This window comes from Myiozetetes cayanensis, unplaced genomic scaffold (genome assembly GCF_022539395.1).
Source record: "Myiozetetes cayanensis isolate MyiCay16 unplaced genomic scaffold, myiCay2020 scf10, whole genome shotgun sequence".
Lineage (NCBI taxonomy): Eukaryota > Metazoa > Chordata > Aves > Passeriformes > Tyrannidae > Myiozetetes > Myiozetetes cayanensis.
This window is the reverse complement of record NW_026086605.1, coordinates 14305695-14318797: the sequence shown is the minus strand read 5'-3', so window position 1 is coordinate 14318797 and position 13103 is coordinate 14305695. Positions and strand designations below refer to the sequence as shown.

Genomic DNA, 13103 nt, shown 5'->3' with positions numbered 1-13103 from the left:
AACCAAGGAGGTTTGCTGAGGAAGATGCAGGATGGATCAGAACTCAATCTTATGAGTGGCAGGATGAAGCCTGAGGGCTGGGCAAACTCCCCTGCTCTGGAAAGCGGATGAGCTAGAGCGCAGCTCCTTACCAGGCAACTCAGCTTAGCACAAAAAGCCAAATTTTGTGGGTATCAAGGCTATTTTCTTGGCTGTCTGTTTCCTCATTTGTGAAACAGAAATGACCTGCTGCCTTTTCTCTCTCCCATGGGGGTTGAGGGAGGTTACTTACTTATTTATTTTTAACCTGAAGGTGACACATCACAATGCGCACGTGAGTGTAAAGCATTCCCTGACTGCGAGTGGCTAATGGTTGTGGCATGAAAACCCCAGAGAGAAGTTAGGAGAACAGAAAGCCTTCCGGATCCTCACTGTTTACTTCATGATCGATGCTGTTTGTAACACTTAAAAATCTGTCATGCCGATAACCTGCTGTAGTACTTCGTAAAAGCTTACAGAGCCTCCTGCACTCTGGGGGCCAGTGCTGTGCTTGGGGCTGGGTTCCCCTTCGACTAAGGGCAGTGATGCCGAGATGGGCACAGCTGCTCTTGGGGCTCTCCCTGTTGGGCACATAACCCTGCAGGCATCTCATAGAGGTGGTGCTGGCAAGGCGTTTGCTCTGGGGTGTACAGCATCCTTAAAGGGACTTTGATGGATCCTGTGGGCACTTTGCTATTCTTGAGGGGTCTGGTCAGAACAGGGATGGGACGGAAAAGGAGGAGAAGGTGCTGAGCTCCTTGTGTAGCTGTGTCAGCCCAGGGTGTGGGTGCCCAGTGTCCCTTTCCCAAGCAGCGGGCAGCAGCACCCTGTAACCCCCTTGTACCAGATGGAGTTAGTGTCCAGCCATGCCCATATGGGCTGCAGGGAGCTGGTGAATGGGGTGAGCGTCCCTCTGTGCCAGCACTGGAGGGGACCAGCTCTCCCGGGACTGGGAAGGGCTCTTACCCTGCCTTTTGCTGCTTGAGCAGCTCAGCAAGGCTGTGCTGGGACTCAGTTACATTTAAGCAGCCGGGTGAAATCTTGAGAAGACTTGAAAAATGCAATAAAAGTGTAGGATGAAAGGTTGCAGCTGCTCTGTCCCCCAGTTCTGAGCAGAGGGGTCAGTCTGGGGTCTGAGCCTCATCCATGTTTCCATTAGGTGTCTGTGTGATGGGACACAAGCTGCTTATGACAGTTGCAGATGCCACCGGGCTGAGAGAGATGCAAGAGGGCTGGAGACTGGGCTGAGATTTCAAAGTGGGTTTGATGAACAGGCAGAATGGACTGACAGAAAGGATGTTGTTGCCTGCAGACTCAAGGAAAGTGTTTGGTGGGAGCACAGATGTGGAATGGGAGCACGAGCAGAAGGAGTCCTGCCCGCGCAAGGCAGAGAGGCCCCAGGGGAGGGCTATGTCCCTGGGGCTTGGGGCTTGTTGGGGGGGATGGGGATGGGAAAGGGGCTTGCATGGGCAAGGCAGCAGCCTGATCTCTGCACCATGGTGGCAGGCAGGAATGGATTTCATCTGCAGTGAGAGGGGTTCAGGTCAGATTTTGTAAAACGTCCTTGAGGCAAGAGCAGTGACGTCCTGGAGTAGGGCACAGGGGAGCGTCAGTCTCTGTCCCTGAAGGAGCAATGCCTGGATTGATGGAGGGTGGCAGAGGTACTGCTTGGGGTGCGTGACCTTATAGCCTTCATTCCTCCGCTTCCCTGATTATTATCTGGCCCTGCTGGCTCCAGCTGGGGTCAGGACTCTGGGATGAGCTGCTGGGAGGGGAGCCGTGCCCTTAGGGGCTGGTGCTCTGAGCCACGAGCAGGAAGACCTTGGAGGGAGGGACATATTACATGAAAGATGGGACTGCCAGCCTTGCTGGCACCAGGGCAGCAGCAGCCCTCAGAGCAGGCACTGCAGGAGCACAGACCCTTCTCTGCCAGCCCCTGCAGTCGCTGCCTGGGTGCTGTGGGCACCTGCTCTATACTGGTGCTCACAGGGCTGGGGCACATTTTGCTGCTTTGGGGTGCAAATTCTGGGATTCAACTCACGGACTTTCCCTCTGCCTTCTTAAGAGCAGGAGTCCAGGGAGCACAGCAGTTATGATTTCTGCCTCGGTGGGAGAGTGGAGCGGAGCTAAGCCACAAGGACAAGAGTCACGTGTGTGCCAAATAGCTGATGCTTTGCAATGGAGTATGGATAGTGGGATTGCACTGTCTGCTCCTTCCCGCTCCTGATAAATCAGTGCCCAGGGAAATATCACTCATGTTGGCTGTATTTAATAAATTAACTCTCAGCATTTGTGCTCTCTGAGGTTGTTACGGAGTTAGTGTAGCTCCAAACCCTGCAAAGGGAAAAGACATATCAGACCCCCTGGGAATAGAATAAGCCATTCAAAGCTAGAAACCAAATATAAACCCAGACTATGCAAATCCAGTCTAACGAACCCTGCTGCAGCACAGACATCCCATCTGGGAGTGGGATGATCCACAAACAGTGTAGCAAAGGGACTGCTTGTTTTAATGACTTTTCTCTTCCCAGAGCAAAATGGGAAGTGGGGGGGTCTGAAACTTGAAGGTTACATGTGAAAATTCACTGGCTCACCAGTGGCAGTGTGAGATTTGGGGTGCTGGGGGACAGAGGAAGGCAGCCTGGATGAACTTGAGGATGCTTTCTCCTGTTAAACCCTTTGGATTAACATGGAAAGAGTATAGCCTGTCTCTGCTTTCAAGTCACAGTCCAGAAATGCAACCAATCTGCAGGGCATCTCCCCAGACACGTCAGTCCTTACTGAAGCTCTGTTCTGTGGAGCAGGGCAGGGTGTTTCGCTTCACTAGGAAAGGGCATGGAGGCAGCGGGTGAGTAGCTGAGCAGCAGGGATCTGGCTTTCTGGGCACTGCAGACTGTAATTTATCTCCATGAGGGACTGAAGGGGTTTTAGAGGGTAAAAAATGTCATGAAGTTAAATGGCAGTGTTGCCTTGGCATCCTTACAAATAAGCTTTACCTGCTGTTCACTCCCATCCTGGTTGCAAAGGCCATCATTTACCTGAACAAAGGCTTGGAGGGATGCTGGGAGCAGTTGTCAGGGAGCACGAAGGGCCAGTCCCCAGGGGAGTGGGTCTGTCAGAGGACCTTGGGATACTGCTGCACTTGGAGATTGACACCAGCCTCAGTGCTGGAGTACCCCAAGGATAGGGGTCAGGGAGCCATGCAGGCTGGGGTGGGCTGGGTGGGCAGTACAGCTGACCCCCAGGGTAGCTGGTCCTGCCTGTTCCTCCTGGTGCTCAAGTCTGGGTTCTGGCTGCACTGGCCCAGAAGGTGCCTGGGAGAGAGGGCAGAGCCTGGTTTTGGCACATGGAGGGACTGGCCATTTCCAGTACATGGCTCTTTGGTGTTTTTGCTTTGCCTGGGCTCTACCTCTGGCTAAGGCTCTGGGATTCTGGTACTCTGAGGAGCCCAGAGAGGTCCAAGCTCACCTTGGGCTTTGCAAGCTGATATGTAGGTCTTGGCTTTCAGATTGGGCAGTTTTAAATTAAGCCTCTTTGCTCTGTCTATCTGCAGTACCAGAGATTTCCAAACTTCTATTTACACATTGCATTCAGAGTAATGTTAGGTATGTTTAAAGGAAGGTGACATGGGAGTCCTGCTGGGAACCCTCCCTCTCCAGGAGCTGGGATAGGTGCCTGGGGAGCTTCCAGGCAATCTTCTTCCAGGCAAAGAACCTTTAAGACATTTGGAGAAAACGAATCCTGGAGCTGAGGTTTCTCCCTGCCCTTAGCTGACTCCGAGGCTGTGGCCGATCAGGTGGGCACATACCAAGCCACCACATGTGACACATGAGACATGTGACACACCCCAGTGCTTCGTTCCTGGGACTAACATGCTGGCCATAGCTTTTGCTCCCCAGGAGAGGGTCAGGATTGAACCCTGCAGGGCACATCCTTACGGGTTGGAGCCCCTGTGATCTTGCTGTGCTCACTGCGTGCTGACTGTACAGGGAGTTGGAGGAGCCATGGGGCTGCAGAGCCCGAGTGTGGGTTTCAGTTTAATCACTGGGGCTGAGGAACTTCTATTCATTCCCGCTTGCATTCATCTGTGTCCTAGTAACATGCTCTCCCAACCTCCCTCCCAACACAGGCGCACACGGCTGGATAATGGCAGGAGCCCGGCAATCTTTGCACTGAATAGCGGTGTAATTACGAGGCTATAATGGCGAGCTGGAACTCATTAGCCATTATCAGCCGTTTCAGCAGGACAATGACAGCACCCCGGGGTGCGCGGCTGCGCTGGGTACAGCCAGCAGCCCTACACGCTGCTCGACGGCCCGAGGCCAGCCCGCTGCTGACCTCGGCCCCTTGCATGGCTGCGGAGTTCGGTGGAGGGAGGCTTTGGTTCTGAATGGGAATGATAGACTTTGTATTCAGCCCCTCATGTGTCACAGGGCATTCCCGCTATCAGGGCTCAGGAAGTTACACAGCCCTGGGTGCTGGAGTCCTGCCGAGATACCCCAACCTGCTCTGGGGTGACACCCTCCTGCCTCTTCCCTTCCCCAGCAGCTCATCCCTCCTTTGACTGCCTCCCCCTCCTGTAGTTTGTTTTCGTTTCTGTGTCTGTGTTCAGTGCAGACAGTGGGTCTCCAGCAAGGAGTCTTCCCCAGCCCTTGTGTTCCCATGGGCATCCTCTGTCCCCAGTGCATGCCGTGGGCAGACTGGCAAGGAGCAGACACTGCTGTGCTTCATGCTGGCAAGGGGAGAGACTCTCTCCTGCAATGGGGGGTTGCACAGGGACCCCTGGCTCTGCAGAGTGTGGGTCCCAGGGCTGATGGTCTTGCTCTTCCTACAGTAATCATATCCCATAATGTGGAAAGACACGGCAAAACTAAGGCTACGAGGTGTGAATCTCTGCAGCTCCCAGCTCAATGTATTTTAAAGCTGGATAATCCTAGCAGGAGCATGATGGAGAGCATGGCTGGGGAGAACTGGGGGAGGTATAGCCAGCAGGCTGGGAGCAGAGCCCCTGCCACGTGTGTGTCCAGCAGTGGGGCACACAATGTCCTCTGGTGCTCAGCAGAGTCTGGGCAGGACAGATGTCATGGGCTGTTTGTAGGCACCCCTTATTTCCACCAGCAGGGAGAGAAAGGAGGGACAGCATCTGTCTTCTGGCTGGATTGTCTGTCCCTGTACTCCCCCATGGCTTTTACTTGACAGAGTGATGCCACAAAGCATCTTGTCCTGTGCATCTCTTGGCAGGTAAAACTTGAAGCGTGGGTTATTTTCTGGGTAGAAGGTGTGAGATGGCTGCACACTGAACTGGTTGTGATGCACGTGGGTGTCTTGCAGCTGGATATTTGGAGGGATCCTACTGTTCTGGGGGACATCTGTTCATTTTCTTATTAACCCTACCTTCTCTGAGCATCTTTGTATGTTTGGGATGACCCTACCAGGTGCTTGCTGCATTTCCAGAGCAGGGTGACATGCATCAAGTCAGGCTTATTTCATTGCTGAGGGCTCTAGGGGTTCTGTCCCAAGGGGAGCATGCCTATGGGGACACAGGGAGCCAAACAGCCCCTTCCTCTTGTTGCCATATGATCCATGAAAGATGGCAGCTTACACACTACTGGCCAGCCAGACTTCTGCGTGCCCAGCACTGCTGGCTGTTGAGGATGAGGGTCCTCTCTGGAGCCAGTGGCCAGCCCTGCCATTCCTGGTGAGGAGGACAGAATTGCATCAGCCACTGCTGTTCTTTGGGCCCTGTCTGCCTTTTTTGGGGAGGTACTGAGGAAGCCCAGTGCCTGGCCACCTCCTGACTGCTTCTTTGCTGATTTCTGTCTCTTCTCTCTGCAGGGAGCTCAATGGCAACAACATAACGCGAATCAACAAGAATGACTTTGCTGGCCTGAAGCAGCTCCGTGTCCTGTGAGTTTCTGATGAGGGGCTGCCTGCCCTGACCTTGGCAGATACTGTGCTTGGCTTGTGGCCCCTCCTGGGGCTGCTAGAGATGGTCAGCCTCTTGCTCAGGGCATCTCCCAGCAGGGCTGGAGGGTATTGCGTTGAGCTGAGTGTGGTGGGCTTCCAGCTGGAAGAGGGAGGGGCGAAAGAGATTGGGTTATGTTGAGGAGATAGTGGGTGAGCTGGTCCTGGGTCAAGAGAACTGATGGGGGCACTGGGGACCACCTTTCCAGAAAGCTGATCCCCTTCTCTCTGCAGGCAGCTGATGGAAAACCAGATCAGCACAGTGGAGCGTGGAGCGTTCGATGACTTGAAGGAGCTTGAGCGCCTGTGAGTGCCTGGGCACGGAGGGGGTTGATGGAGGGCCACTGGGTTTAGTTGCAGAGAGCATCCTTTCCTTTTTGCCTTAAACTCAAATGTATCAGTGCTGCTGGACTTCAAACAGCTTCTCTTCTGCATGGCAGCAGTATTTTACAGTGTGAGAAGCAAACCTATTTCTGTTTCTATAGATCTTAAAGTCTTTTCTGATGCTTTTGAGGTGAGCAGCAGGTTAAACAGAAATCACTTTTGCTGTTTCAGCTGTCCTGTGTGTTAGCGAGGGAGCCCTGAGTTCTGGTCCAGTACTCAGTAAAATAGCTCAGCAGTTTAAAAATCCCAAGCTGCTCGAGCAAATATGAGAAGCTGAGCGAGCAGCAGGTTAAGAGTGCAGTTAAGCAGCAGTCAGCAGTTAACAGCTTGGAGTCCTCTCTGCATGTAATTACAGCATTGTGAGTGAGTCTATTAATGCCCTGTTGGTTGTCCCCACCTGGGAGTGTGGTGGGTGGGATGGGGGTGTCCTTGCCAGGTGGGATGCTCTGCTCTCTTGGTCCCCCTGAGTGAGCCAAAGCACCCAGCTGTGCCTGCCACAGCCGGCTGGGTTGCAGGTGGGGTCGTTGCTTTGCCCCCCTCAAAGCCCGACGCTTTCTTCTTTCCCTGCAGACGGCTGAACCGCAACCAGCTGCACACCCTGCCCGAGCTCCTCTTCCAGAACAACCAGGCACTCTCACGGCTGTAAGTACCTTCCATGCCTGTGGGGCTCCCCTGCCTGGTGGTGGTATGGGCTCACTTGTGGGACTGCATGGGTTTTGGAGGGCCACTGATGTCCCAGGAGGGTGCTGCTTCTGGAGGGTTGTGCTTGTGTCTTGTCCCAGTGATGACTCAGTATGTGGCAGGGGAATGCACCCTGTTTCTGTGTGACCTGAGCATGCAGCATGTCAGGAAATTGGCTGTGACTTCCAGAAGACCTGAGAGCGGCACTGTTAGGGATGTTCTTGTAGTGCATGGGTATGTGGGAGAAGGTGCTGGCAGTTTGGGCTGTGTCCCGCATCGCAGAGCTGTGCCTGAACAGTGTCAGTTGCAGAGCTGCTGTGAGCTCCACAGCCTGGGTGCGGATCACAGGCTCTGGAGCAGGGTGCCCTTACAGGCTAGACTAGGCTGTCATGAAGGGAGGGTGATAGAGGACGTCCCTAAGGGGTCAGATCCTGTGCAGAAACCTCCGTAGGATACAGAGAGCCTCACAGCCCTGCTCAAGAGCTGCCTTTCTGTGGGTGTCTGAAGCAAGAGGCAGAAGCCCTGCCTGGGGCAGATCCAGCCCCTCATGCTTGCTGCCCCCTCCCCACACTGCTCTGCCTGCCCCCATCCCTGTTTGTCCTCTGCACCCACAAACACCCCCAGGGACTGTCTCTTGTCCAGAAAGCCTGAGCTCTGCAGACCTCTCTGCTCTTCCTCCCTCTGTGACATCAGGAGGCTGCCTGGAGAGGGCTGCTGGGGTTTTGATAAATACTCTCTTTTCCATATTGGCTTTCTCTTGCCTGGGGCTGCTTTGCTTGGGCAGTGGTGCTGTCAGCAGTGCCAGCATTGTTCAAACAAAGCGTTTACAGGCTCTCAGCTATGTCAGGCACCACGTATATGGGGAAGGGGACTGTGAGAAGGAGAAGATGTGTGCCAGACTGGGGCTGGTGCTCTGCATCAGTCAGAAAAGCAGCTTAAACGCTGTGGCTGATTTGCAGTGCGTCAGAGTGGGGTGGTTGTAGCTGGGACACAAGCTTTCTGCTTGCTGCATCTTGTATCTCCACTTCTCAGCAGTGAAATGAGGATGCCAGGTCCCTGCTGGGTCAGGGCAGGAATGGGCTGAGACATTTCCAGAACAGGCATGGCCATGCTGGGGCCAGGCAGCCCTGCCCGTACGGGCAGGCTGCAGCTGATCCGTTTTCTTCTGACAGTGCCAGGGAGTCAGTCCTGTAGTCCAGCCGGAGGCGGTGTAATGAAGGGTTAAAACGCTGTGTGGGTTGCCAGCATGGGACGTGTGAAGTGGTGGACAGGCGCCAAAGATGGGCCTAGGTAATGGCAGCTGATAGCACAGGCGTTCAATTAATTATCAAATCGCATTTGTTGAGCTCAGCTGTGCCATATCGTGGCGCCAGCAAGGGCCCATCCTCCTCCAGCCACCCATTGCATAACAGAAACACGGGCAAGAGAGTTATTTTCCAAACATCAATGTTTCCCTTTTAATTTTGTCTAGGTTTTAATACCAGCTTTTTCAAAAAACAAACCCTCACAACTGATCGGAGAGGTGCAGAAGGGCAGCTCTTGGAGGGGCTGTACAGTGTGCTCCTCCACAGCCTCCAGGCTCGTGTGGAGCCAGGGCTGCACCACGGTGTGCATGGGGCTGCACGCACCCTCACACGGTGTGCATGGGACTGGACATTCTGCTGTGGGTCGAAGAAGGCTATGCAAGATGCTTCTTGCAGCCACCTTGTGCTCAGGTGCATTTCAGCCTCTTCCTGTTGTTTTACTGCAATGTGGTAATTGTTTCAAACCTATTCCCTCCCACCCTGTCTTGAAGCTGTTTTCTGGCTGTCTCTGACGTGGCAAACTCTGCCTGGACACCACCACCTGGAGCTTTTTTTGCACTATATGGGGCTTTGTGCATGGGCTCAGATTTTGCAGCTCCTTTACCATAGCTGGTGCTGTGTCTTGGTGAACTTTGATGCTCGGTTGGAGCAGAGGGTCCCTGCAGTGAGCTGTGGGACTGGCGACAGGGGACACACTGAGCCACCTGCCACTCTCCTCTGCAGCACGTTGCCCAACACTCATTAGTGAGGGCAGGGTTGCAGCACTGGGGTCTGCCCAGGGAGCACGTCAGGAGCCACTGCCCTGGCAGAGCCTTGAGTTCTGCGTTTGGGCAGCAGAGCCCTGTGTATCAGAAGACCTGCTGCTCCCTCTCCTCGATGGTGCCTGTTGCTGAGGTGCTTAAGGATGTTTTGGGGGGACAGTGGGGCAGAGCGTGCCTGGGGCAGCTAGTCTAGACACATATGCTGGCTTAGCATGAGGTGGGATCTGGACCAGTGCTAGTCCAGCTGGTGCAGGAGGTCATAAGGACACTCTTAAATTGCTGCAAACCTGGGTCAGGCTACGGGGATATGAGTCAATGGGGAACAGGTTTAAGCTAAATTGAAATCAGCTTGCCTTGAACCGAAATTGGAGCCTCCCCACCGGGCTTTGCACTTATTTAACTGCTGAAATGGATCTGGGGTGGCCCCACTGCTCAGTGACCCCTCCCTGCCCCAAGAGCAGGCTGGGACCCGTGCTAGTCCAGGAAGAGAGGGTTCTTACCACAACCATGCTCTTGCAAATCCTGGTCTCCAGACCGTTTCCAGCAAACAGGGCCTGTGCAGGCTTCTCCTTGACCTGCCCACTGCAGCCACCTGTGGCATGCTCCTCAAGGGTCTGGAGTCCCTGCTAGGTCCTCACGTCCTCACAGCATTGTACTGGGAGGTCTTGAATTAGCAAAACCTGGCTGAATGAGTCTGGTTGAGATCTGTTTAATTGGGAAATGAGGCTGCCAGGTGGAAGCTGAAGCAGAAAGTCAGGGGTGGATGCAGGAACCAGTGGGAGTTGCTTATCTAAGTACTTGGATGCTGGACTGGATGCTCCAGCCTCTTCTAGATGTAGTCTTGATGCACCTTTTGCAGCACATCAGTAACATGGCAGCAGATTAAGGCAAGTCTGTTGAATTAGGGATATGTGCTACCCATAAGAGCAGTTTCCCACTGTACCTTGAGCCTGATGAAAATCTCTCATGAGCCCAAGAGGAGGCCCTCAGGCTCAGGTCGGGATGGAGAGCTCTTTGTCCGTCTCCTGGGTCTGAGTGTCAGAGCCTAATCCACGTTGGTGGTACTTTGTGTCTCCCAGCCTGGCTCAAGCTGCAATTAGTTACTCGGATCTTGGCTATAAAGAGCATTTGTGCATCGGGATAATGGAAAGGGTTGGAGTTAAACCTGATCCGCTGGGGCTTAAATAAACTGGGGAATGGCGGGAAAGGGCCAGCAGACAGCAAACCTCGAATGGGGGCAGGGGGGAGGTGAGATGCCTGGAGAGGAATGTTTTCCCTTCGGAATTTGGGAATATTGAGCCGACGCCTGCCCGAAGCCTGTCTCGGTCTGAGATGGGGGGCGGGGAGGCTGTGCCAGCACCTTGGCAGTGGGGCCAGGAGGCAGGGGGACGCTCTGCATGGCTTCCCTTATTTATGTCCGCCACAACGAGCGGGTAACTCATTAAGCAGCCCCGTTGGCTGGAAATGGTGCTGATCTGAGGTTTCGCTGAAGAGCGCCTGACCCCGGTGACCCATTCTCAAACTGGGTTTAATTAAACTGTCAGCACTGGACGGAAGAACAAAGCGTCGTGGGCCTGGGGGGGGCCAGGGTCCCCCGGCAGCTCACTGGGGAAGAGCACATCTCCTAGGAGGTGGAGAGCTGATAAAAAATGAATCTTTCCTTCCATCATGGATTACCCAGGCAAGAAGGTGACCTCTGCTATTGCAGTGCCCAGTGCTGGTCCCCAGTGCACTACAGCCATACACATCTTGGCTCAACACCAGTGCCTGGCATGCCAGGAGCCATGGTAGGCCTTCCTTCAGCATCTCTCCCAAGCTGGCAGGAGATGGTTTTTTTGGGGGGTTTCCTCCATGGGAAGGATGGGGGAAAGATGGGAGAAGAGTTTTGTAGCACTCTCTCCCTTTTCTGCCCACCTCCCCTTAAAACCTCCTCCTGTTTCTAAGCCCCTTTGGGGGTCCTGCTTGAGGGAAGCGAGGAGGAGAGAAGAGTCTGGGATGGCTGTAGCAGCAGGGTGAGGACAGAAATGCTGTGGGCGCATCATCAGGGAGGCAAAGACGTGGGCTGTCGAAATGTGCTAAAGGCAGCCAGGATGGCTATAAATAAATGGTTTTCTCCAAGGGAAGCCGAGCTGATGCGAGGGAAGAGAGAAGCAGTGGGTGCTTGGCTGCGAGGAGCTCTGGGGAGATGCTCCTGCAGGGAAGCTGCAATCTCGGATGGATATATCTCCCCAGGAGCAGCTGCCCAGTGGTTTTCCTCAGCAAAAGCTGCAGCAGCTGCTCTGTGCTCAGACAGAGTGGGAGCTGAGAAAGGGTGAGCAGAGAGTGTGTGGGGAAAAAAGTCTTGTCTTCAGAAGGAAGAAGATTTAGGACATGGGCCGAAGCCTGTCAGCTCCTGTTGGACCCATGCCAGCAAAAATGGTGGAGGAGATGGTGCCACGTCCTAGCTGGCAGCCAAGCCCAGGGGGAAGGGCTGCGGTGCTGCTCTTCGGTCTGTAAGGGCAGGGGCTCCCTGGAAACAGCATTAACATCTCAATCAGGGCTGGTGACTTTCTGAGCCTGGGACATGTGAAATGTTGTAGGAGCTCGGGCGATTGTCACGCTCCTGTGAGACTCTCTTCCTGCAGCCGAAGCCTGCAGAGGAATAGCAATGCTCTACGACTACCTCTGTCTGGGAGTTGACAGAGGGACCAGGGGTATTGAAAGATCTGGGTGATGATGGAGTTCTGAGCTGAGTCGCAGAGAGCACTGCAGCTGGGTGTCCTGCCTGGGTAGGACAGATGATGTTATTGTGAGCTCTGGAGCTAGTTCCTCGCACCACCACTGAATTTGGCTAAACCCAGCCCTAATTGCCTTTAGAAAAGCAGAAAGAGAAAAATGGAGGACTGCAAAATAACTTGAGAAAATGCAAATTACATCCTTCGCGAAGGAGAGGATCACAACCACACGAGAGGAAGCTGTGAGCTGAGTAGTAGCAAAACAGGGTGACAAGTGAAAAAGGAGCTGTCAGAGAAAGGAATAACAAAACAGGCCCTGCTCAGATGGGGCTGGCTGCGCGTAGGAGGTGTTGCTTGCGAGACTGTACCAGTGACCGTTCCTCTTGGGGCTGCACTGGGAAACCCCCCAGAGAGAGAATGGAGAGATGGAGAAAAAAATGTGTGCTCGGCTGGATAAAGGAGAGGTCCCGTGCCCCCACAGTGGGTGGTCGTGCTGGTGCCACGTGGGAGGTGTGGGTGTCACTTGGGGACGCTCTCTGAGGAATGCATGTGCCTCAGCTCTGCTTCCCCCCGCAGTGTGGGGGACTTGCCTGAGCCCTGGTTTAACTTTAGTGGGGGATTTCCAGTGCCTGCCAGCCTGGCTCCCTGGAAATGCTGCTGTGGTGGTGGGCTGGCTCTCCTGTGCCAGACACTCACCCTGTCATTCCATGGTCACTCCTGTTGGGGCTCTGGCTGACGTTCACCACCTCCAGTGAGGTTTTGTGCTGGTTCTGCAGCCGGTGAGCTCAGCGAGTACCCAGGAGCCTGCAGTCACTGTGTGGGAAGGGGTCTGTGGGCACAGCATTGTGTTTTCATCTTCCCATGCTGGAGCAGGGTCGCTTTGGTTCCCTGGGCATGTGCCCCTTTGCTCTTTGCAAAGATGTGTGCGTGCTGGTGTTCTTGTGCACAGGTCTGTGGCCCAAGAGCAAAGTGCCAAGGTCAGAGCAGAGAGCACCTTCCCCAGAGCAAACCTCCCAACATCCCAGATTTTGTCTCAGTTTCCCCTCCGGCAGCAGCCCCCTCCCCTTGCCGGGTGAGGGCCAAGTGTCCCCGCTGTCACCATGCCCACGTTTCGGACTCCGGGTGCCGTACCCCCTCACGCTCCCCAACAAAGCCCCTTCTGTCAGGGACAGAGCAGGGCTGGGGGGGGCGGTTGGGATGTGTCCCCCCGAATACCAATGAGGAGGGGGAGTGTGTTTACCCCTGTAGCTGGGGATAGGGAGGGAGCTGCAGAGTCT

The 13103-nt window shown here is 54.5% G+C and overlaps 1 protein-coding gene across 1 annotated transcript in view; it reads left to right on the top strand.

The window, feature by feature from the left end:
• Nucleotides 1-13103, top strand: part of SLIT1 (slit guidance ligand 1) — a 61634-nt gene that overhangs the window by 6397 nt on the left and 42134 nt on the right. The window contains 3 exon segments of the mRNA XM_050305831.1: nt 5854-5925; nt 6217-6288; nt 6937-7008. Of these exon segments, the coding sequence (XP_050161788.1) occupies nt 5854-5925; nt 6217-6288; nt 6937-7008 (216 nt within the window).